Genomic DNA, 26,928 nt, shown 5'->3' with positions numbered 1-26,928 from the left:
TGCTCATTGGTGGCAGTTGTTACTTATGTTTTGGGGGCTGTTAGTATTTGCTCGCTCCTCAAAATACCTTGTTTTATTTATGTACATATTATTTTTAGAAAGCAAATTTCCCTAGAGGGAGCTCCATACATTAATATAGTTACATGTCTAAACAAAAATAATTTTTTTTTGCACTGATAAAACATTTCCCCATGGTTGTCATTTTAAATGCTTTTGTGACCTTTTCATAAAATCCACATTTCCTAAGTTTATACTTTATGGAACAAGCTTACTGGCCTCTATTTTTTTCCTTAAATATACTTTATTTTTCAATTGATGAGCATTTATTTTCTCTCCTTTCCACTCCTCACTCCTCTGGGGAAAAAAGAAGAAAAACAAATCCTTTGTAGCAAATTTGCATTGTAGTCAAGCAAAGTAAATTCCCACATTAGCTGTGTCCAGAAATGTGCGTCCCATTCTGTGTATTTAGTCTGTTACTTCCTAGTCAAGAGATGAATAGCATTTTTTTGTCCTCTGAAATGGTCCTTAAATTGATTAGAGCTCTCAAATCTTTCTAGATTTTTAGATTTCTAGATTTTTTGTAAAAGTATTGCTGGTTTAGTGTAAATATTTTCCTTTTTCTGCTCAATTGACTTTATATTTTTTTTATACAAGTCAGCTTTCTCTAAAACTTTTTTCATCATTTCTTATGGAAAAGTATATTCCTATGCCATAATTAATTTAGCTACTCCCCCAGCTGCTTGATACTCCCTCATTTTCCAGTTATTTGTTACAACAAAAAAGGACTAACACTCTCTTTCCCTCCCTCTCTGTCTCCCTCCTCCCATCCTCCTTCCTGCTTCCCTTCCCTCCATATTTACCTATAAGGCTTTTTCTTTCATTTGTCTCTTTGGAGTGCTGAACTAGTCTTATAACTAGGTCATAGTTTAGTAATTTTTGGTGGCATAATTCCAAATTGCTCTTCACAATGACTTGCCCACTTCCTTAGTTATAGCTACGTGGATGGAATAAGCTTTTTCTTAACCTGCCATATGCTAGGCTCTTTGCTAAATGCTTTACAGATATTATTTCATTTGATCATTATTGAATTAATTGTGCTACTTTAGTTGTTTGGGAAATTTTTTGCTGATACATACAGGTCACTCGGAATTTCATTCCTTCTTTTAATTCTTTTAATTTTAAGAAACTAATATTTTTTAGTTCAGTAACTCCTACTATACTAGAGACTAAATGCAATTTTATTTTATTTTTTCTGTAATATGTTTTTCTAGTTGGCAGAGGTTTGACATTCCACACAGTATAGCATCAAATTTAAGATTTTTTTAAATGACTTTTGCTACCTTTTCTCCTGTTGTTTTGTTTCTTACATTGTCCAGGGTATGGGCTACCTAAATCACAGTGAATTGTGGGTTTGTTCAGTTGTGGAGGCTTACCTAGCATGTCGACTGGGACACTTTCCCCTCTCCCTTCTCAGTTAAATCTGAGAAATCTTTTATAGAATTAACCATTTTAATCTACACCATGCTGTCAAGTAAGCAAGGAATCCCTTCAGGTTACATTGGGATATTTGGGTGGAGTAGTATGTGTAAGCTTATTCTGTCACACCCTGTGTAGGCAGTTTATAATTTGAGAACTGAAATTCTTGACCTGTCACTGACACATTTTGCATTTAAGAAACAGCATTCACAGATTTCTCTGTTTAATCAAGAAAAAAAAGGATAAGGATATAGGAAGTAGGCAGTAGACTTCAATTGCCTTGATAGTTTCTAGAAATACACAAGATCTTCAGGAATAGAATTATGATGTTGGTATACGGAGACATGGGACTGTGCTATATAAAACCTAATTATACTTTCAGTCCTTTGATCTATATAGATATTAAACTTTCTTGACTTCTTGTGAGCATTCCTACCTTATTACGTATTACTGAGTGGAGTGGGGAGGGGCATAGTGTGGTATGTTGGTCTGAACCAAAATTTCATCCCTAGGGAATCTCTTCTGTGGAAATTCTGGTAACTTGTCTATAAATGATAGTCTTAGAGAGGGTTTCTTGGGCCACTGAGAGGGTAAGGGACTTGATTGTAGTCACGTAGCCAATATATGTTGAAGCCAGGTTTTCTTGACTGTCTATTTTCTATACACAATGCCTCTCTTTACATCAGCCTCTAAAAATGCTGGTAAATTCAGTTTTTGTCTGTACATTGAGGCTTGATATCAGTATTTCTTAGGTAATAAAAATAATGTCAGAAATCTTTGATGTATGAGTAAGTTTTGCTTCATGGACATGTTTTTCTTTGAGTTAACTTTAGATATTTTGTATTCCTACTTCATGAACCAATACAAATGCCCTTTGTCAAAGCAATTTTTTTTCTAGTCTAGTTTAACAGGTTTCTTAAGAAGGTTTACTTGTAATTCTCCTGCATTTATCTGGATTTCAAGTCCACTTTTTGTTGGCTAGAGTAGAGTGATGGCGACAAATCTTTGCAAATGAGTAATTTTAAATCAATACATAGTGTGAATTAATAAAAATACTCATAAGTTAACATAAACCAGAGAGGATGGTGTTGGCATGTACCTTTTGATCATCAAATTGTGTATATCTTTGAAAAGAAAATTCTCTTTATATAGAATGTCATTAATTTTTAATTATAATCTTTTAGATGCACTGAATATGGTGATAAATGACAAAATTCTGTTAAGTGTAATTCTTCTTTCCCAAACTTTGCAATATTTGCACAGTCTCTGAAAACCCTCCCACAAAATTAAGACTTAAATTTTTTTTCACTGAGTACAAAATAGCTGATAAAATCCAAAGTAGAAGGTAATAATACAAGGCAAAAAGCAGTTTGAAATAATTTACTGAGGAACTTCACATATCATAGAGAATACAAAGTAGCTATTGACTATCTGAAGTTTAAAAAATATTTGTTCCTTACATAAACTACCAATAAGCTAATTCTTCAGACTTGTTTAGAGTTACTGTTTTTAAGGGTTTCGTTTAGATTTCACTATTCGGTTGTCCAGGGATTTCACCAAAGATTTTCCTGAAGGAATCTGAGTAAACTCTTCTAAAAAATGATTATAGATGTTTATTACTAAATACAAGATCCTTTTGAATTATATTCAGTGAATTGATAAAATTCTTAAAGTTTATAATTTGTGCTTGGTTTAAAACCTTTTTTTTCTGTTTTTTGCTCACTAGCCAGGAGGACAAGGTGGATGGAAAAATGAATGTACTGATTAAGAAAGAAATGTTTCTGTCTTAAAAGTGAATGTGGGGTTTAATATAGAAACAATGAGACATTTACAGGTTAAACCTATTTGTGCAGAGCAGTTGTGAATTATTAAAAAAAAATGATATTGTGAGAGTAGCCCCAAACCATTTGCTATATGCCAGAGAAAGATGCACTTTTCTAAATGGTTATTGCTAAATAATGCTGTAGTTGTTACTTGATAAATAGATTTCATCACCTGAAACTGTGTTGTAATCTTAGTTCATTTTGACTTCATTGTAAGCATCATGAAGTAAGTGCTTGGTGAATGACTCTGCTTTGGTATCCGCCCCTCCCACTGAGAGCTGAATGCTGACTCTCCTAATTTACTAATTCTTAGCCTAGCTCCTTGTTCAAGCCGTACACGCAGAGCTGTGGGAGGGCAATGTAACTTCACCTTCCCTGGGGTGGTGTGTGTTTGTGGTGAGAAGAAAAGAATGGCATGGATATTGGTTCAACTGATACTAATTTCTTCAGGGCAAGATTGTCCTGAAGTATAAGAGAATATGAAGTATTGCTCAGAGCTATATCTTATTCTCTGTTTCTTTCTATTACAACTTCCATGAATGAAAATATAAAAGCTGTTCTTAACATGAAAATTCAATAGGTATTTCTTGACCCAGAGAACCAAAGCTATGCTATTTTGTGTGTGCCTCAAATGATTTTAATTTTATCAGTGTCTGACATTTAAGGACTGTAATTTTAATCTATTTTAAGTTTGTAAATTTAATCTATTTCATGAATTTTTCCTTTTCATAATAGTATTTAATTAATAGAAAACAAGAAAACAAGAAAAGTTGTAAATAGGTCTTAACACTTTTTTCTGTAGTTTTTTTCAAGTGGTTGATAGTTTATGAAGATGTTGACTGTATTGTAAATTGTTGAGGGAAGTAATAGAACAAGTGAACTAAAACTTGGAATTTTTTTTAAAGCTTGGAATAATGTATTTAGCATTTTTAGGATAGAAAGGTCCTAAAAACTGGATAAGAAATGTATGTGTGGCAATATAGCAAGTGCAGTTCTTGCAAAAATGAGATGAAGTGAGTTTCTAACAAGTCAAGACACGTACCTTCATTTGACTTTAACACAGACTATTCCTCTGTGTTAGGAAATCCTGGTGAAGTATCACATAAATCTCTTCAGTGAAAGCAGTCTAAGCCCTAAACACGTTTCAGCTTATGCAGAGGTTGGTTTCTTGTCATGTTTGTAGTATCACTGTGAATGTTCCCTCCTTTCTAATGTAAAATGAAAATGAATGACTCATTTACAGATTAAGTTTTTTAACTTAAATAGTAAAATTATAAGTAGAAATTTATTATTGAAAAAGACACCATTAAAGCTGACATACTGATTTGTAACCAAAATTTTGAGATTAGTCTTTATATAGCATTATGCATTTAGGTATAATTCATTATGATTGAGTTTGATGATAATGAAAAAGCTATTTTTTAGACAGCTGTGTGCCTAAATCAGCCTTGTTGATTCAGTATCACTGCAGAATTTCTAGTAACAAACCTATTTTATATTTCTAAAATAGAAAAGTTAAGTTTGTGCCCATATTTGTTCTTAAAGTAAATAACTTTGGAGACTAACCGTTGTTTTGCATGGAAACATAGGTGCTTCTTCCTCTAGCTGGTGTGGAGTTAATAGATTCATAGATCCAGAATTAGGATAAAACTCTCCATTTGGGTAATGCTATTTTTTTAATATGGTAAAACTTGGAACCTTACTATGGTGGTATTTAGTAAGATAGAGATAAAATTATAAGCATTTGACAAAAAGTAGATTTAAACATAAAATTGACTTAGATCAAGTAGTTTGGACAATATGTTTTTGAGGATGAGTTCACACATTGTCTCTATGCTAAAAGCAACACAAAAAAACCTTTACTCTTCATTTTCAAAGTGAAATTAATTTCCAGATGACCTCTAACTTATATTTTGAGTCCTCTTCTAATGCTTTTTATATATTTGTACATGGAGACATGCATTGCTTTGCGATAAATTGTTTCTGTTGGACTTTACTCACAGAAATCTTTAAGTTTTACATGAATGTGAAATATCAGTTTGAGAGCTTAAGCTAGAAGCTGACCTAATGAATACTAGGCCTGTGTTTTATCCAGGATAACTTCCACTACTGTGGTAGAGTTCCTTATTACTTTATGCTTGGACTATTGCATTACTTTGCTAGTTGATCTCCCTGCCTCAAGTCTTTCCCCACTCTAGTTAATCCCACTCCTCTTCCTTCCCTCCTGTGACGTGGATTGTTGTTCACTCATTTCAGTTATGCCCAGCTCTTCACCACCCTATTTGGGGTTTTCTTGGTAAAGATAAAAGTGTGGTTTTCTATTTCCTTGTCCAGGTCAGTTTACAGGTGAGAAAATGGAGGCAAACAGGGTTAAGTGACTTGCCTAGGATCACACAACTAGTAAGTGTTTGAGACCAGATTTAAACTCAGCAAGATGAATTGTCCTGACTCCAGGCCTGGCAGTCTTTCTGCTGCACCTTCCAGTTGCCCTCTGATTTGGATTACCTTTCTCTAAAAGGAGACACATCTGGCCCCCAGATGTCTCCTATAACCTGATTCCCTGCTTCTCTGTTGCAGTTTTTTAATTATCTAAGAGTCCCAGTTACACACTCTACAATTGGCAAAGATGACAATGACAGAGTGTTGCAGGGGTTGTGGGATGAATGGCGCAGTAATGCATTGTTGGTGGTTATGAATTGGTATGACCATTTTACAAACCAATTTGGAATTATGCAGATAAAGAGACTAATATGCTCGTGCCCATTTATCCAGCGATTTCATTAGTGAGCTTATACCTGAAGGAATAGTCGACAATAATAGTAATAACAGTCATAAATATTTATTAAGCACCCATGTGTAATGCATACAAAGAAAGACAGAAAACAGCCTCTGAGCTACAGGAGCTCGTAGTATACGAACAGCTATGTACAAACAAGTTACGTATGGGATAAAAAAGAATCGACAGAAGGAAAGTACTAGATTTAAGAGAGATTAGGAAAGGCTTCTTGTAGAAGGTAAGATTTTTGGCTGAGACTTGAAGGCAGTCAGGGAAGCCAGGAAGACCGTATGAGAAGGGAGAGTGTTCCAGGCCAGTGAAAATGCTTGGAGTTGAGAGATGGGAGTCTTTTGTTCAAGGAACAGCATAGAGGCAAATGCAAATAGAAAGTGTGATAGTCTCTGCTCTCAAGGAGCTTATAACTGAATGTGAGAAGACTGCACACAAAAGAGCACTGAAAAGTGGAGTGGGGATGCAGGAAGAAGTTTCCTACATAGTGGAAGAAATCCAAAATGAGTTCAGCTTGAGGAGCCAAGGAAGTTCAAAATGATCAGGAGCAAAATGAGGAGATATGAAGATGTCTGTCTTTTCTTCCCTTCTTAAATTGAAGTTGAAGACTTCATGACTCCACCCTCCAATTAGAAGGAAGGAAGGTACTGATATGGTGTGGCTACTGAGGCAGATTTGATCTTATAAGATCATGAGATTTCATAATAATGAGTGTAGGGGGAGGGGTGAAGCATGATGGGGAAGTCAAAGAAATACAAATATAAAATGAGTGCAGCCTGAGAAGCCAAAGAAGTCCTAAATGAATGCAGCTGTTTGGGAAATAAGGCAATCTCTAAATTCATCCTAAGGAAACCATTGATGAGAAGAAAGTTGCCTTGTACACCAAAATATTTATAGCAGTCCTTGCTCTCAAGACAAAGGTCTTGCGATGGAATTTGGGATGTAAGGATTATGAGTTGGATACTTCAGGAGATCAATTTATACACAACAGGTTTGTGCATATTGGTATTAATTCACATGGAAGGAGATGGGAGAGGAATGATTGGGTATTTGGGAAGGTATGAATTGAAGAATGAAGTACTTTGCCTTTTGTATTTATTGCACCTAGGTGTTGCAGTGGATAGTGCACTGGGTCTGGAATTAAGAAGTCATGAGTTCAAATCTGGCCTTTGATATTTACTAGTCACTTGATAGCTGCCTGCCTTAGTTTCCTCATCTGAAAAATGAGGATAATAATATTGCTACCTTCAAGATTATTGTGAGGATAAAATTAGATAATATTTGTAAAGTACAGGGCCTGATACCTCTTCTCTTTTGTGATTCACTCAACTTATATTTACCATCTTTTCGAAATTCTGATAGTTGCTATCTGTCAACCTTTGGGACACTTCTCTTTTTTCCACAATGAATTCAGTTCTTGACTCTCTCTCTGTCTCAGTTCCTGACCTTGTACTAAGTGATTTCAATCTATTCTCTCACTATAACCTCAAGGTTCCTCAATATTATATTTGTTTGCCATAACCTACTCTACTCTACCTCAACCACACACATAATATTCATACCTTTGATCTTCTAACTACTCACAATGCTCCTCTTCCATACTCTTGAATTCTGATATTCCCTTATCTGAAAGCGTGTTGGCTTTCCACTTCTCTCTCTGCTTATCAAAACCAAGCATTGTTCTTTTTCCACAACATGACCTCTAATCCTTCAACCCCTCAATCCTTCCCAGACCATCATTCCCTCACTAGCTATACTCTCCTCCTTTCCCCTTCTTGATCCCTTGGTGAACCAATTTAATTCTGCCCTGTCCTCTTCTCTTGAGTCTTTTGTTCCTTTATTCAATAGAAAAATTTGCCCTTCCTAGCACCAGCCTTGTGTGAATTCTAACCAGCACTCCTACATGTGTGCTGTTGAACAAAGCTGGAGAAAATCACGGAATCGTGTTGACTGAGTCTACTAAAAATATATGTTACATAACCTTAACTTGGCCCTCACTGCTTGAAGACAGTCCTTTTTTTTTTTTTTTTTTTTTTTTACACCTCCCTGATTAGCTCGTAGGGACAGCTAGGTGGTGCAGTGGATAGAGCATCAGTTCAGGAGTCAGGAGGACCTGATTTCAAATCACATCTCAGACACTTGACACTCACTAGCTGTGTGAACTTGGGCAAGTCACTTAACCCCAATTGCCTCATCCTGGGTCATCTCTAGTCATCCTGATGAATATCTGGCTCTGGAGGAGAAATGAGGCTGGTGACCTGCACAGCCCTCCCTCACTCAAAACAAAGTCAAGTGTAAGTCATGTCATCATTTCTTTGATGGCATGGTCTTCTTCGGCAATGAAGGACGAACACACAGTTAGCTCGTAATCCTGTTCACCCACCTTAGAAGCTCTTCCAAATATTTTCATCCTTCCTTAAATGTGCCATATAATATCCCCCTAACTACATACTCTCCTGAGAACCTTGCCTCATATTTTATAAAAAAATATTGAGGAGTTTACTGACTGAGAGCTCTGTCATCCTTTTCTCCTTCTCCCTCTGTTCTACTCTCTCTCTTCTTCCTCCTCTTCCTCATCTCATATTATCAAGATGACCTTCCTCTGACTTACCTTATATCTCTTACTTTGTGTGTCCCCTAGTGGCAGGGAGAGAGGTTACTTCTATTTCTATCAGCATAAAACATCTCCCAGCTAAGATATGGAGAACCTCTAGTGCTGAGGAAAAACCTTTCCTTTTACTGCAGGCCATGCGAAGTTATGCAGGTTAAATTTCTTTCTCTTGCTGTGTTGATTCTTGCCTAATTTCCAACCTTAAAATAAAGAGTAGTGAAACAGGGACTTCCATCTGATAATCTCTGTGCCTTCTATCTTGTACTGTACTTGTATCCTGCTTGATCTCCAGCCTCCTTTAGGAAGAGGAGTGCTTCTTGATGAACATTCTCACACCCAGCCATACCATATATGTCCCAGTGATTCTAATGCCTCTAGGTTATCATCCAAATCCCATTTCCTGTCTCCCTCCTCCTGATTTCATATTCTCATCTCCCTTAAAACCTGCTCCTCATCCAAGTTCCAACCAAATGCTACCCATCCCTTCCACTGTGCCCTTTATGCCTGTTCCATAAGCAGCAAACTTCCCTTCATTTTAAATCTTTTCCCCTCCCACTCCTTTCTTTTCTGGCAGTCATTGAAAACTGGTTTCTTTCTGATGATGTAAGTAACTACTTACTTCCCACAACCTGTTTCTCCACCACACCTCAGATATACATAAAGATTGCCATCACCCACAAAGGGTTCATGTTCACAAATTCTGAAATCCCTTTGTCTGACCGTAATCTATTGGCATGTCAACCCTTTCTCTCCTTTCCCTTACCAATCCCTACTCTTCTCTTATACTATGTGACGTCCAATTCCTCAACCTATGAATTCCTTCCCAGGCCATTTCCCCTACATTACCCACGCTTTCCTCTTTTCCCCATCTTGACAGCTTAGTGAATCAGTTCAGCTGTCCTCCTGAATTCCTAGTTCCCTTATCAGTTGGGGATTGCACTCTGCTCAGTCTTAGATCACTCTTACAGTCTGCCACCTGCACTCCTGTATAGATGCTTTTGAATGAAGGTGGAGAAAATCATATAACTTTCTACTGGATCCACTTCAGATTTAGGTTATGTAATCTCAACTGGGCCCTCACTCTTGCTAGGCAATCCTCCTATACCTCCTTCATCAGCTTACTTTCCCACTCTCCATAGCAGCTCTTCCAATCCTTTTCTTCCTTCTCCCTCCTTTCCATGTCCCCCCTCTCCTGCTGAGAACCTCATATTTTACAGAAAAAAATCAAGGTTATTCCCTTGAGCTCCCTTGTGGGAGAAAAAGCACATTACTCATATGCTTTCTGCCATCATTACCTGCTTTACCTCTGTCTTACATGATGACCTTATTCTTTCCCAAGGTTAACACTTCTCCCTACTCAAGTGATCCCATTTAGTCTTGTCTAAAAGATTGCTCCATCATCCCTATTCTGTCCCTTGTCTTCAGTCTCTTCCTGTCTACTGGCTCCTTCCCAACTGTTTACAAATATGCCCATTTCTTCTTTATCTTCAAAATACCCTCACTTGATCTTTTCATCCCTGCTAACTATTGACCTATATCTTTTTTCCCCTTTGTCACAAAACTCTTCAAAAAGATCATCTACATCTCCAGTTGCCTCTCACTCTTTTCTTAACTCCTTGCAATCCATATTCAGACATCACCATTCCACCAAAACTATTCTCTCTAAAGTTAACAGTGATCTCTTAATTGCCAGATCTATTGACTTTTTCTTAATCATCATTCTCTTTGACTTCTCTTCAGTCTGATGCTTGATCATCTTTTTCTTAATAGTGTTTTCTCTGTAGGTTTCCAGGATGTGACTCTCATGGTTGTATTACCTATATACTCTTTATGCAAGTCTCATTGCCTGGATCGTCATCCAGACCATACCTTCTAATTATGTTTTCCACAGGGTTCTCTTCTGCCCTGTCTTCTCAGCTCCCTATTTACTTTTTCCCTTAACGATCTCATCAGTTTCCATGGTTTTAAGTACTTATCCCAATACTGACAATTCTCAAAACTATCTATGCTATCTTAACTTCTTTGCTGGCCTCCAGTTTCCCATCTCCAGCTGCCTTTCAGACATCTCATACTGTCCTGTAGACATCTTAGATTCACCATAGCCAAAACAGAATTCATTATCTACCCCCAACCCCAAATCATCCAATTCTAACACCATCAACCCTGTCCCTGAGCCTCATATCCTAGGAGTCATCCTAGATTCCATACTTTCTCTCACCTCCCATATCCAGTCTCTTACCAAGGCCAGTTGATTTCACCTTTGCAACATCTCTCAAATAGATTCCCTTCTCTCTTCTGACACTGCCACCGTTCTAATGCAGGCCCTTACCACCCCATGCCTGAATTATTAAAAGAAACCTACTGGGCTCAAGTCTCTCTCCACTCCAGTTTGTCCACCATTTATCCACTAAAATGATTCTTCTAAAGTACAGGTTCAGTTATGGCACCCCATTATTCATTAAACTCCAGTGGTTTCCTATTCCCTCCAAGATCAAATACTTCATTTGGCTTTCAAAGTCCTCCGTATCTTTAGTCCAGTGATATTGGCCTCCTGACTGTTCCATGAGTAAGACACCCCATCTTTTGGCTTCAGACATTCTCTCTGGCTGTCCCTCATGCTTGAAACACTGTCCCTCCTCTGCCCTAACTATTGACCTCCCTGACTTCCTTTAAGTCCCAGCTAAAAACTGACAGTGTACAGGAAGCCTTCTATAACCCCTCTTAATTGAAGTGCCTTCTCTCTGTTAATTACTTCCTTTTTATTCTGCATATAACTTGTTTTGTAAGTATTTGTTTGCCTGTTGTCTCCCACACTTAGGCTGTACACTCCTTGAAGGCAGGGAATGTCTTTTGTCTCTTTTTCTGTCCTTGATGCTTAAAATAGTGTCTGGCACATAAATATATGTTTAACACATCTTTACTGATTGATTGACTAGTTGACTGTAGCAGAAGTATGCTGGTAGGTCTCCTTGCTTCAGACACTCCCCACTCCAAAACATCCTGTATTCAGGTACCAAAGTGTTTTTCTTAAAGCAGGGGTCCAACCATGTCACCTCCTACTCCATTAACTTCAGTATCTCTCTGTGTCTTCCAGGATCAGATATGAATTCCTCTGGCATTCAAAGCCCTTCATAACCTAGCCTATCTAATCTTCTTACACCTTACTCCCCATGATGTAATCTGGTTATATGGCCCTTTTTGCTATTCTGCAAACAAGATAGTCTCTCTTGGTTCCAAGTGTTTCCTTTGGCTGTCCTCCATGTCTGAAATGCTCTCTCCTCATCTATATCTCTTGGTTCCCCAGCTGCCTTCAATTTCCAACTAAAATCCTATTTTCTACAGGAAATCTTTCCCAACTCCTCTTAATTCTAGTGCTTTATCTTCATTGTTTCCTGTTTATCTTGTTTGTAAGTTTTTTATACCTATTTATTTTTTTTGTCTCCTCCATTAAGAATGTGAACTCTGAAGGCTGGGACTGTCCATTTGCCCCTTTTTGTATTCCCAGCTCTTTGCACCACAGTAGGTGCTTAATATCTTGTTTATTAACTGATTGATAGATACCTTCTGTTGTGATTTCTGGCTTCAATCTTGTCTCACTTAAAGAGGTAGCCTTCTATTCCATCTCCTCTAGCAGTTTTCTCCTTCCTTTATCCTCTCTCTCACTTATATTCAATCTCTCTGTCCACTGGCTACTTCCCTCCTTTCTACAAACATGCCCATGTCTCTTCATTCTCAAAAACTCACTTGATCCATCCATACTTTATAACTTTTGTCTCAGATCTCTTCAGCATTTTGTGGCTAAACTCCTTAAGAAAGCCATTTTTGATATATTTTTCCACCTCCTTTTCTCTCAGTCTCTTAACTCTATCCAGTCTAGCTTATTCTATTTTGCTGCATCTGGAATATTTTAGTAGTCTGCTTCTTGGTCTCACTGCCAGAAGTTTTTCCTCACTCTAGTACATCTTTTTTGTTGTCAAACTGATCTTCCTAAAGTGCAGATCAGACATGGCCACCCTCCTACTAAATAAACTCCAGTGGCTTCCTATCATTTCCAAGATCAAAGGTAAAATCCTTTCTTTGGCAAACAAAGACCCTCATTACTTACTCTACCCTCTTTGCGCCCCACCCCCCACCCCATGTCCCCTTCCAGTCTTATTATAATTTAAACTCTATCATGAATGCTACGATCCAGTGAAACTGAGTTTTTTGTTATCCTCAAATGAGACCCTGTATCCACACTCTGCCTTTTTACTAGTTATCCCCCATGCGTAGAATGTTTGCCTTCACAATCTCTAAATCCTATTGCCCTGCCTTTCTTCAGGTCCCACCTAAAATCCTAACATTCTTTAGGAAGCCGTTTTTGATACTTCTCACTTCTAGTATCTTCCCTGTGTTGTCTATTTCCAATTTACCGTGTATATAGCTTGTTTGTACATAGCTGTTTGCATATTGTTTCTTCTATGATTGTGAATTTCTGGACAATAAGGGCTGTCTTTTATGTTCCTTTGTATTCTCAGGGCCCATATTTGGCACACAGTACATAGTAAAGATGTTTAGTGAGTGGTTGTTAGTAGCTTGGTAATACATAGTAGGCATGTAATACATGCTTATTCTTATCTCACAGAATCAGCCTCTATAAGTTCGAAGGGACCTTAATTAATTAATTAATCTGGACATCTAGCTTTTGCTTGATTTTTGGACAGTTCTAATTAATAAAGAATTTTTTCTTACACATCCTTTTTGTATCATAGGTATTTGTGTATATATCTGTTTTTTTAAACTAGTAATGAACTTTTTGAGAGCAAGATCTGTATCTGGCTTTTAGTGAGGTGTTTGGGTATATTAATGCAGTTGATAAATATTTGAGTGAATAAAAAACTTGCTGTTCTATTAATACTAAAGTATTATAATGCAACATTTTAAAATTATTTGTTATAAATACATAACCATCTGAAGGTTTAAGAAGCATGTGAAACAAAATATATGTACATGGGGAATTCGCTGTTTTGCAAATATTGGTGAATTCTGTTGGAGTGTAAAATATTGATGTGTATATATGTATATATGAAGTACCCATATATTCATACATACATGTGTGTGCAAATGATTGATAAAACACTTTCTTCAAAATATGTCTCTGGATATTGCTTTTGAATGTCTTTGAACTACTTATTGGTACGAATTTCAGAAAGATGACTTGCCCTTGTGTTTGAAAGACGAGCAATACATTTCTTCTCAGATTTCTGTATCCATATATTACCATATAAATTTTGTTATATTTACAAAATAATTATTTCCTGATATGTGAAACTTAAATCTTTATCCTTCTACAAACTTCCGAGAAGAAAGTTTGTTCCTACCAATTTAAAGGCTTTCTTCAGTCTGACCCAATTCTTCTATATGTACCTTCTTCTCTAGACATACTAACTGTGTCACTGTCCTCAGAGCGTGCCGTTTTCATACCTCCTACTCATGCCGTTGCCTCTCCTGGGAATGTCCTGTATTTGTCAGTTTCGCTTAGTTGTCATCTCCTTAGTGAAACCTCTGATCCTACAGGAAGTCATCTTTCTCTCTCCTTTGAACTAATGGTTGACTGTTCTTCTTGACACCCATATGGTTATTTGTATATTTGCATTAATCAGTCATGAAGTATTTATCTCTCTTTTGAGAATGTCTGCCTCTTCCTCTTCCTAGCTCCCCCACAACACACCATCTAGTGCCTTGCACATTTTAGGTACTCAGTAAATTAATATTTTCAATCAAAGGAAAAGTATACTAGCTCCTAAGTACTCTGGTTAAATACTTTGTGTTATTTTGTAAATTTATTTTAGAATAATGGAATTTTTTTTCTCTCCCCAGTGCTTTGGTAATTGTTACAGTGTTTGATCGTGATGTTAACTGCAGAAGAGCTGCCTCTGTAAGTCTTCTAAATGTTACATTTTGGTTTTTTCCCCTAAGAATTTCTTTCTTGTGTATTTTTATAGCTAGCCATCTTAGTAGTCTGCTTCTTGGTCTCACTGCCAGAAGTTTTTCCTCACTCTAGTACATCTTTTTTGTTGTCAAACCAATCTTCCTAAAGTGCAGATCAGACGCGGCCACCCTCCTACGAAATAAATAGATAAGAATTAATAAATAAATAAATAATGAATAAATGGATAAGAAACGGACCTCTAAGACATGCCCACTTGAGTTCAAGAGGGCCTGGGTTCAGCTCCCAGCTCCAAACCCTTACACTCTCTCTCTGAACCCTTGCATGTTTTAACTTTTTGGTGTTAAATACAAAACTCTAAGTATCTAAGTTGCAGAGAAGGTGTTGACTTTCATTAGAAGAGGATGCTTCCTCACATGTGAGTTCCTTATGACAGTGAAATCAGATTCATTCTTATCCCATTCCCTAACCTCTTCTCTGTTTGTACAGAGCCATTTCAGCAACTCAACCGAAATCCAGTGTCCATTGTGCCATGGTGATAATTATTTACCATTTCATCATTATAGACACGTTATTACAATTTTTTGGGTTATTATGCAGCATACCATAGTGGATAGAAAACAGATCTTAGTGTCAAGAGAACCCACTCTCAGGTCTTGCCTTTGACACATATGTTAACAGAGAAAGTAATATTGGTAGCCATCCATATTGGTAGGGGAAGTTCTTCATAGGCATATTACTATACTTCATAAGATTATAAATATGATAAAAAAGTCAGTTAATCAGTAATTCTTATTGGATATCTGTTATTTGTTTAATGTTATGCTAGGTGCCATGGGAGGGGAAACAGTAAAAGCATAAAATACAAGCGCAAGTGAAATTATTGTTAAGTGTTAAACTCTGGTAGCAACTGTGAATGTTCTCAGAGTTCAAAGATGTGAGTAATAAATGTATGCTCTAGTAATTGGAAAATTCTTCATTGAGGAGATTTCATTTGAGCTGACCCTTGAAGACTACAGAATCTATGTTTAAATTGCCCAAGCTTTGTTATGAGACCTCAAATGCTTATCTAGGTCCATCATTTTCTGAACTAGAATTCCCACCTATAATTTACTCAATGAGTAATTAGCCAGCTTTTACTTGAAAACTTTAATTGAGAGTAAACCTCAAGCTATTTGAGATATTTTTATCCCACAGACTATTGCCTCTGTAGTCATAGATAACATTGCCTTTCTTAATGAAGCCTAAATTCCTATTAAGGCCATTTGATTAGCTAACCATCTGTATGCTTATTCATGTCATTGATAAAAATATTAATTATAAGCCCAGAGCTAGTCACAGGACTCTGGGACCCTTAATTGGAGACTCATTCTGAAGTTTATTCAGTTAGAAAGTCTTTGTTAATCTGGCAAGATAAGGTATGGGACACTAAGGTCCTTTCTCCAGTTTAACTGCCAAGAATTTGTACTCTGCTGTAGAGAGCACAATTCTCTTAGACTGGCCACATTCAAATGCCAAATGTGCTTTTGCCTAAAAGACTGTTTTACAGAGAACTCACAAAACTCAAGTGCTCACACAGAGGTCAGAAGAAGGACACTTTCAGGGTCTCTGAAGAATTTTGGAATTGCTTGTGAGACATCGGAGACACTGGCATAGGACTTTTCAGTGTGGCATGCCTGCACCGAAGAAGGCATGGTACTCTACGAACAAAGCAGAATTGCAGTAGCTCAAAAGAAACATGAGATGTGATGCACACATTTAGAGACTTCTTTTCTCCAAATGTTCACTCTACTCCAAATGGATTGATTATTTGTGCCCAACCTGTGGTAGAGCCTTCTAAACTCGTAATGGTCTGATCAACCACAGTTGGTCACCTTGTACCTTGAAGACTCTTGATATTGTGATGTCATTTTGGTCCTCTTTGAGCATGGAAGACAACAACTAACCAGCTATGTGCTTCATGTTGAGATAGGCCCTCGGAATACAAAGGATGGTAAAAGATAGTCTCTGCTCTGAAAGAATTTATATTCCAGTGGAGGAGAAAACATGCAAGTAACTATGTAGAACAGCCCTGCAAAACATATGGCCTACAGGCTACTTGTGGCCTGCCAAAAGATTTCAGGTGGCCTACAAAAAAAGTAGAGAATGTAAAAGAAAGTAAAGATGTAATGAGTGCTTTGTCTATGCCTAGCTTAATGTTCCTTCCCCTTGTCACTATTGTGCCCATCATATAACTTGGCAGGGGGTTGCCACTGTGCACTTGTTCCTATTTGTCATGTCACTTATGCAACCAACCACTGTTGTTCTGTTTCTAGTCTGAGAGGAGTGAGAATTATGTGTTTTTGCTGTTTTCATTCATTACTGTCAATTGAACAGGGACAAAATGAGTGCAGTCACACGCCAATGCAGCTGATACCTACTATGTGATGAGAGGCAACAATGTGAGGGCTTCTTCCTCTCCCTTACTGTGTTGCCATCCTCCAAATTTGATGAGTGTCTGATGCTCTCTCCAAGTTAAGGCACTCAGTTCAGTATTTCTCTGTATGTGAGTAGCTGCTGTGGAAATTTTTTGGTTCTAACATTAAAGTTTTTGAGTGTGATTTTATAGAACGAGTGATAAAAAGAAATGGAAAATCGAATCAAAGCAAGGGGTGTTTAATCTGGAGTGGACAAATAGATACTTGTTTACATACACGAGAGACAAAATGCTGTGTATGCCTTGTTTACCCTAGAATTAATACCATTTTGAAGAAATACAGTCTACAAATAAAACAAATTTCGAATCCAAACATCCTGACTTAAGTAAATTGAACACCAATGAACAAACAACTATCCAAATAGTTGAAAAAATCTCGGTGGGAAACAATGATTTTTCAAGAAAATTAACTCAGAAAATGAGGCAGCTACTAAGTTTAGTTTTCAGATTTCTAAAGATATTGATTTCAAACATGATTCCAGAGTATGATAAACTGCTGATAAAAATGTAATATGTTCCATTAACTAAATACAAACAGTAAGAAAACCTGAAAAATGTATTAAAACCTATACTGCTTAGCAAAGTAATTTTTTAGCATTATGATTTCATGATGAATAAAAACCTTAAGTAACAAGTGTAATTAATTGATTATAATTAAAATTTATAGTTTAATCATTAATTATACCTTTACTTGGAAAGTAAGCCATTAAAAACTTACCTGCTGCCTGAAGAAATTTAGCCTATTTTAATTTTGGCCTCTACCTACTGCCAAGTTGTGCAGATCTGATGTAGAAACATGTTATATGCCAGATAAATTGGAAATCATCACCAGTGGGAAGGTTCTAGCTATAAATGGGATCCAGAAAAGCTCTTTGTCAAAGGTGAGATTTTAGCTGAGACTTGAAGCAAAGCAGGAAAGCTAGAAGGCAAACGTAACAAGGGGGAACATTCCATTCACAGGGGACAGATAGTGAATGTGCTTGGAGTCTGGAGACAGTGTTCTGTGGGAGGTACAGCAAGGGGGCCTGCTGAATTACAGAGTATTTGGAACTGAGTAAGAAGGTTTAAGAAGGCTGGAAAAGTTAGGGGGAGGGGCAGGTTATGAATGAGAATTGAATGAGAATCAATTTTATATTTGATTCTATAGGTGTTGGTAATTGAGTGGGGAGGTGGTTACATGGTCAGACCTTCATTTTAGGAAGATCAGTTTGATAGCTGAATGGAGGATGGACTAGTGAAGGGAAAAAATTAGACAAGGAGACAGTCAGAAAGATACTGGAATAATCCAGGTGTAAGGGGATGAGAGTCTGCAGCAAGGTACTAATGGTTTTAGGGGAGAGAAAGAGGTGTACAGGGAGATGTTATAAAAGTAAAGTCTACAGGACTTGTCAGCATGTGGGATATAGTGGGGAAGTGAGAATGAAGACTCCAAGATGAGAACTATGTGAGTAGAAGGATAGTGATGACCTTTATTGTAATTGGAAAGCTTACCATTTAAGGTGAGATTACGTTTGTTCTCTGTGGAGCAGATGTTTTAGAGAACTTAGTGTCAGGGGGCAGGTAACTTTAGAGTGGGACACTGAGAGTAGGGAATGGAGAATGGAATCTGAATCATGATTTCCAGGAGTTCAAAATCCCTATGATAGAAAGGTTACCACTAAGTGGGAATTTGTGGATCATTGAGAAAGTAGTTTGAGTTATCACATCATAGGGTTCTGACCTTCAAGTGAAGTTTTCTCAGGGTATTAAGCATCTCATGTTACATGGAACCAGTATTTACTAGCCTTAATGTCTCTACATTCATCTTTGATTGGCCAACAATAGGTCTCTACCCAAGCACCACTTAGTGGTTTTCTGTTTGGGCCCTAATGGCTCAGAATAAATATAATTGTTTCTCTTTGGGGCAGGGTCTTCCCCTCCTAGTTTGCTTTTTTTTTTTTCTTTAATTAAAGGGATTATCCCTTGATTCCTTGATTTGTTTCTTAGACCTAAGCACCAAATAGACATTGCCTCAGTCCAAGTGAGAACTCAGAAAGACCTTAGCTTAAAAAGGCCAAAGTCTCCCACTGCATCCTGGGCCATCTCCAGTTGTGCTAATATTTTCTCCTTTTTGGGAATCTCTAGTTGTGCCATAATTTTTCATACTCTTCAAGTATTTTCTTTGATTTACTAACCTCTCCTGCTTTACTGGGACAATTTTTTCTTTGTCCCGTACCGTTTTTATTCATTTATGATTTCAGAGCTTTATGATAGTGCTGAAAAAAAGACTTTTAAAAAGTCCATTATGATCTAAATCGCACTGGCTTTCATTGAATGACCAATATTAGATCCAGCCCAAGCCTTTGTTGTTCATTGTTTGGGGTCTGATGGTTTAGAGTGGGTGCAAATAACAGTTGCAGTCATATGCCACAACTTAATTAGCCAATCCCCAATTGATTGGTCTCCCATTCCTTTCCAATTCTTTGCTACCGTAAAGATAAGTGCAATAAAGAAACTGCTATAAATATCTTAGAAAAGAGAGAGAGTGTTTTATAACTCTTTGGGCATAATTCCAAATTACTCTCCAAAGTCATTGAATCAGTTCATGATTTCACTAATAGTGCATTAGTATCCCAAGTTTTCCACATCTCCAACATTTATTATTTTCCCCTTCTGTCATTTTGGCCACTCTGATAGGTATGAGATGATATCTCAAAGTTGTTTTAATTTGCATTTTTCTAATCAATAATGATTTAGAGCATTTTTTCAGTTGACTATGTACAACTTTAATTTCTTCATTGGAAAACTGTTCATATCCATTAGCCATTTATCTATTGGCGAATGACTCATTTTTAAAAATTTGACACAGTTCTCTCTATATTTCAAATGTGAGACCTTAAAGAAACTGTCTTAAATAACACCCCCGCCCATTTTCTGCTTTCCTTCTAAACAGAATTATCCATTTTACATTCCACAATGTTCTCTATCTTGTTTATTCATAAATTATTCTCCTAACTATAAATCTGATAGGTAATATGTTCCATGCTGTTCTGTGGTTTGTAAGTGAGTTGTCCTTTGTTGTTGAAGAACATCATGACATTAGGAAGATGATGCCATGACTTCCAATTGGATTTAAATTAGGGGGGACTGTGCAAAGTCACCAACCTCACTTTCTCCTCTGGAGCCATCTGGGTTCAGTGACTAGATACAGATCAGGATAACTGGAGATGCCCCAGCCATGCATGATCTTCTTATTTACTTATATCACCCTTTATGTCTAGGTCATGTCTCTGTTTTGATTTTATCTTGGTAAAAAGTATAAGATATTGGTCTAGCTAGGTGGCACAGTAGATAGAACACCAGTGCAGGAGGCAGGAGGACCTGAGTTCAAACCTCACCTTAGACACTTGATGCTCACTAGCTGTGTGACCTTGGGCAAGTCACTTAACCCTAATTGCCTCATCCTGAGTCATCTCCAGTCATCCTGATGAATATCTGGTCACTGGATTCAGATGACTCTGGAGGAGAAGTGAGGCTGGTGACCTGCATAGCCCTCCCTCACTCAAAACAAAGTCAAGTGCAAGTCATGTCATCATTTCTCTGATGGCGTGGTCTTCTTTGGCAACGAAGGACAAACACACACACACACACACACACACACACACACACACACACACAAGATATTGATCTATACCTAGTTTTTGCCAGACTGCTTTTCAGTTTTCTCAGCAATTTTTATCAGATAGTGAGTTGTTATTCCAAATGCTTAAATCTTTACCTTTATCAAACACAAGGTTATTGTAATCATTTACTACTGTGTGTTGATCCATTCCATTGATCCACCATTCTATTTCTTAGGCAGTAACAGACAGTTTCGATAATTATGTCCTTATAATACAGTTTAAGATCTGCTTTCCACCTTTGGTGTCCACCTGACTTACTCAACTCTCACCTGTAGCTCCAAAAAGTTGTAGCATGTGCAGCTACCACACCCTGGTAAACCATTTCAGCAGATGGTCTAAACCAAGTTGAGGTTAACCAAGGAGTCTCAAATCTGGCTGAGTTAGGGTTTACTCCCAGCACGTGATGACTTTCTTTGGCAGAGCTGGCGGATGAGAACACTTTATTCGATAGCCATGAAGGTGATCTAAGTAGGTAGTGTGAAGTGCTTAGAGCTTTGGTTAGACATCATAGATGCTGAAGTCATCCACTATATCCTAAACCATCTTGACTTTTCTCTTGCCATTGGACTTTGATAACTCTGGAAGAAGAGAGAGTGAGGCTAATAACTTCACACAACTGTGCCACCCTTAATTTATGTGTCAGGAAATAAGATATCACCCATATCATTTTACCATTTTTACCTGCTTCAAAGTCCTGGTTTTGAATGATGTTGTCAGACACTTTCAATGAGGATGAAAATGGCATCAAGGTCAGCTACTGCACTGATGTTAATTATTTAACTCGAAAAAGCTATAAGCCAAGACTAAAGTGGAGGGAGAATTGGTGCATGATTTTTTGATCACAAATAATTTTGCACTCACTGCAGCCTCTGAGGCTGAGATGCAGCAAAGTGTGGATCGATTCTCTGTTGCTTGTGCTAATTTTGGTCTAATGATACCCAGAAAACGCAGGTGCTCCACCAGCCAGCACTACACCACCCATATATGGGACCATGGTTATGGCAGTAGAAATATTGGATGCTGTAGATAAATTACTTATCTTGGCAATATATTTTCCAGGGATGTACATATAGATGATGAAGTTAAACACATGCATTGCCAAATTCAGCTCAGTATTTGGGAGGCTGTTAAAGAAAGTATGGTAGAGTCTACTAAACTGAAGGTCTACAGAGCTGTGGTGCTGACCTTATTCTTGTCTGTCTGTGAAACCTGGATAGTCCACAAGTGTCATGCCAGAAAATTGAATCATTTCCATTTAAATTGTCTTAGGAAGATTCTGAAGATCACCTGGCAAGAGAAGGTACTAGACCCTGAGGTCCTTTCTCATGCTTAGCTGCTAAACATTCAAACTCTACTGCAGAGAGCACAGATCCAATAGGCTGGCCATATTGTTTGAATGCCAAACATGCATGTGCCTAAAAGACTATTTTATAGGGAACTCACACAAGGCAAATACTCACATGGAGGTCAGAAGAAGTAATACAAGGACACCCCTGAGGTCTCTCTGAAGAACTTTGGTATCAGTTGTGAGACATGGGAGACACTAGCACGGAACAGTCCAGTACTGCATGCCCACATCAAAGAAGGTGCTGTGTTCAGTGAGCAAAGCAGATTTGCAATAGGTCAAAAGAAACACAAGATGCACCAAATTAAAGACATCTCCACTTCAAATGTTCATGTGGACTATTTGTGGCTGACCTGTGGTAGAGCCTTCTGAACTTGTATTGATCTGATCAGCCACAGCTGGACACACTGGACCTTGACTCCAACATAGTGATGTCATGTTGGTCCTTTTCAAGAATAAAGGACAATAACCAACCAAAATCTGCTATTGCTAGACTTCCTTCCTTTACATATGTTTCGTTAATTCCTTTAATATTCTGGACCTTTTGTTCTTCCAGATGAATTTTGTTATTATTTTTTCTAGCTCTATAAAATAATTTTTTGGTAGTTTGATTGGTATGGCACTAAAGAAGTAAATTGATTTAGGTAGAACTGTCATTTTTATTATATTGACTCAGCTCCCCCATAAGCAATTATTTCTCCAGTTATTTAAATCTGACTTTATTTGTGTGAAAAGTGTTTTGTAATTGTGTTCTTATAATTCCTGGGTTTTTCTTGGCACTTATACTCCCAGGTATCTTACATTATGTGCAGTTATTTTAAATGAAATATCTCTTATTATTCCTTCTTGCTGGGCTTTGTTGGTGATATATAGAAATGCTCATATTTTCTGTGGGTTTAGGGAGAGAACTTAGAAGTAAAAGGAAATGTTCTTTAATTGCAATTTTTAGCCAAGTTATACAACCACCAATCTGGCCAGATATGTATGCTTAATTGGGCTAAAAGTTTGGAGCTGGGTAAAACATTCACCCTGAACAAGTAATAGAAGTTTAAGCAATTTAAGTATTTTTTTCTGTTTTAAATAAAATCAGTTTGTATTTTCAAAAAGAATCGTTAGCATATTTGTTTCTGCACTCATTCCCTGACTGATTAAAGGTGAAACAGATTAAAGGTGGAACTGTGTTGATTTTATTGTTCCCAAAATAACCACTCAGAATTCAATAGCTGTAGTAAAGAGTCATATTTTAGCTTAACTTGATAGGAAACATTTTCATATTATTCATAGCTAATTATAAAATGTACTCTTGAAATAAAATTTCTTAACTTTTAAAATTGAGTTACTATGCACATCCACTTTTCAGTGAACTGATAAATAAAGGAAGAACACTGTCGTCTTGACTTAGCTTTCATGTACTGGTGTGAACTTAGGTTTTGGCTATCAAAGGACATTGATCTGGATAGGCCAGTTCTTAATAAACTTGCGTTCTTAAGTTGTTGTCATGCAGGTCATAAAAACAGGAATGACAAACAACCCTTGAGGCTCTGTGAATCTAACAATGAGGACTTTATTTTAAAAAATGAAGCCATGGGTCATTTAAAGTGCTTCATGTTTGTTTTGAGTTTATTGTCTGATGTTTAGCAAAAAGCAAACCTGATTCATTTTGCTCTGTTTGTTCTCTAGGCTGCTTTCCAGGAGAATGTTGGAAGACAGGTATGGTAACTTTTTTGAATCTTCTTTCGCTAAACTTCCTGTAGCCTAGTTCTGAGCACTAAAAAATATATGGCTGGATGCTATTTCCCTTCATTAGAATTATTTAAGTATGTTTCACGTAAACTATATATTTAATAATACAGTTCCTGCTAAGCAGTACCTTAATGCTCTACTCAATTCCCCCATTCGTCTCTCCCTTCTTACAGTTTAACTTCTCAATTTTAGGCAGCGTTTTAAGATGATTACGGCTTTGAACATCAGACTGAGGTCTTATGCAAGGGGCACTAAAATGATATTGAAGTATTTTAACATGATGAAAGTAGTCTTTTTGGAGGACTTATCAGGTAATGGAGTGCAGGAAAAACTGGAAGGGACAAAGAGTACTAGAAAACCAGTTATAAGGCTATTGAAATAATTCCAGTGTGCAAATTAATAAGGACCTAGCTCTAGTCTTTGTTGGTAGCTATGGAATTGAAAAGCAGTGTATTTATATGAAATATATTTCTTTTTTAAAATAAAATTTTGTTGATATATTTTGTATTTCTAATTGGTTGAGTTTCTAGAGTATCCCTTGCCATGCTGGCTACCCCTGTCCCTGTTATCCCCTATGACCAATAATATTTTATAAAGGAAAAAGAAGAAGAAGAAAAAAGTGCTCAAAAACCAATTCATCAAAAAATTCTGGAAACAAATACAGTGTGCCACACCTGTGGATCTCCCACCTCTACGAAGAGTGGGATGGGGATGTCATCTCATTTCTTCAGGGCCATTTCTGTTCACAACATTTATTTTTGATTGTTCAGTTACTGCACTTTATGTTGTGAATGTTGTTTTTGTTTTGCTTAGCTCAGTCTGTATCAGATTGTGTAAATCTTTTCATGGTTCTCTGCCTTCATCTTCTTTGTCATTTCTTATTGCACACAAATATTCCTTTACATTAATGTATTACCAATTTTTTAGCCATTTTCCAAACTCTGAACATCTCTCCCCTTACCCCCAATTCTTTGCTACCACAAAAAATTCTGCTACAAATATTTTGGTGTGAACTGAAACTTTTATATCAAATTCAATGACTTCCTTGAGGTATGAGCCTAGTAATTTATTTTCTGGGTTAAAGGCTGTGATGACCAGCATTTTTCTTATGCAGGTTCCCAGACTTCCCTGGTGCAACTGAAAGCTTAGTTTCAGTTTCTAGACCTCAGGGCATAAAAAGTCCCAGCAGAATGTAGTTGGAGTCTCTCAGACTTGGTGGGTACCTGAGTCCTCTTGAATTATGTTTCCAGATATAAATAAGGAGGGCCTTATCTAGAGAAGCTAAGTTCTACTTTATCCTCACTGTATTCTTGCTGTGTTGGGGCAAAGTAAACCTTCTTTGTTAAATGTTTAATGACTTGCGAATGCCTCATTTTATCCTAATATCAAACATGAACTAAGAGGGTGCTGGGATTATACCTATGCCTATAATAAAGGGGATGGACATTTTAGTCACTTTATTTGCATAATTCCAGATTGCTTTTCAAAATGATTTTACTGATTCATAGCTCCACCGACAGTGTACCTGTGTGCCTATCTTCCATTGACTGTAAACATTTTTGCCAATTTGCAGATTGTGAGGTGAATCATTTCCCTTCTATTAATGATTTGGAACATTCTTTCATATGATTATTTTGGTTTGCAGTTTTTAAAAAGATGTTTCTAAGGAAGAATTTCCTGGAGTTGAAATGATTTTGAGAAACAGATTGTCAAAGATTGTCCAAGATAATTGCATGATTTTGAGTGTGGTCAGTCAGGACAGTGGTGCTTCCTTTGACAAAGATAGGGAAATAGCAAGAGAGAAAATAAAGGGATCAGATTTGAGGAGAAAGTGAGTACTATTTAGGACATGAATTTGAAAAGTGACAGAAGGGAAATGTCTTAATGGTAGTTTGTAAGACAGATAAACAGAGCACACAGGAGGGCTGCTGGCACAGGTTCACTCTTGATCTGGTCAAACAGGAAAGACACTAAGACTGCTTTGAAGGGGTTAATAAATAATCTTACTTTATTCTGGTCTAGTCTTCTCAAAGATGTTTGCTGATGATGGGAGCACGATTCCTACAGCATTCCCTACTCACCCATCTTGCAGGAGCTGACAGAAGCGGGATGAAACTACCCCTATGTCTGGATTCAGTCAGTAGAGACAGACACAGCTTGTGTATTCCCCTAAGTCCCCTCAAGCCTCAGTGGGGGCCAGTTGAGGCGAACACAGCATTCCAATTTGTGCATTCAACGTTGAGTTCCCCACCCTTTGACCAGTGCCCAGCTGTTTTATAAGGCAACAAAGAAGGCATTTTGCCAGCAGCCTCCAATTTCACATTACCTCATGCCTGTATCTCACTGTTGCAGTGGATGTTCACAATTTAAGCACAAATGTTTGTATTATTTACAATTATATAACTCTCTGCAAATGTGGTGGAGATTTTTGTTTTATTTTTTTTATCATGCCATCTTTTATTTTTTTTGCATCATATTTTTATTCCAATTTATTTATTTATTTTTAGTTTTCAACATTCACTTCCACAAGATTTTGAGCTTCAGATTTTCTCCCCATCTCTCCCCTCCCCCCACTATGCATTCCAGTCACCCCTTCCCTCAATCTACCCTCCACCACTTCCCTTCCTTCCCCCATCTCCATCCTCTTCCCTTTCCTGTAGGGCAAGATAGATTTTCATACTCCACTACCCACATCTCTCATTTCCCAGTCTCATGCAAAAACAAATCTCAACCTTGAATTCCAACTTCTCTCCCTCCCTCCCTCCCCACACATCCCCACCAAGAAGGCAAGCAACTCAGCATAGGCCATACATGTGTAATTTTGCTAAAGACTTCCATAATAGTCATGTTGCGAAAGACTAATTATATTTCCCTCCATCCTATCCTGCCCCCCATTTATTCTGTTCTCTCTTTTGACTTTATCCCTCCTCAAAAGTGTTTTCTTTTAGTTATCCCCTCCTCTCATTTGCCCTCCCTTCTATCATCCCCCTCACACCCCACTTATCCCCTTCTCCTCTACTTTCCTGTAGTGTAAGATACATTTTCATACCAAATTGAGTGTGAATGTTATTCCCTCCT

The 26,928-nt window shown here is 37.4% G+C and overlaps 1 protein-coding gene and 1 long non-coding RNA gene across 3 annotated transcripts in view; one reads left to right on the top strand and one right to left on the bottom strand.

Annotated features, from left to right (window-relative positions):
* TBCD (tubulin folding cofactor D) overlaps positions 1–26,928 on the top strand; it is a 414,951-nt gene that overhangs the window by 205,418 nt on the left and 182,605 nt on the right. Inside the window, exons 16-17 of the mRNA XM_072640887.1 lie at positions 14,555–14,612; positions 23,788–23,817. Of these exons, the coding sequence (XP_072496988.1) occupies positions 14,555–14,612; positions 23,788–23,817 (88 nt within the window). The remainder of the gene's footprint in view (positions 1–14,554; positions 14,613–23,787; positions 23,818–26,928) is intronic.
* Positions 14,496–18,135, bottom strand: LOC140525469 (uncharacterized). 2 transcript variants are annotated; one of them, XR_011974044.1, is made up of 3 exons: positions 17,819–18,135; positions 16,183–16,324; positions 14,496–14,798 (listed from the first exon to the last, which is right to left on the bottom strand). It is a non-coding gene; the product is annotated as an uncharacterized lncRNA (long non-coding RNA). The 2 variants fall into 2 exon arrangements; XR_011974045.1 differs by having other exon boundaries at positions 16,200–16,324.

Source organism: Notamacropus eugenii, chromosome 2, assembly GCF_028372415.1.
Source record: "Notamacropus eugenii isolate mMacEug1 chromosome 2, mMacEug1.pri_v2, whole genome shotgun sequence".
Lineage (NCBI taxonomy): Eukaryota > Metazoa > Chordata > Mammalia > Diprotodontia > Macropodidae > Notamacropus > Notamacropus eugenii.
This window is presented reverse-complemented; position numbering and strand designations above follow the sequence as displayed.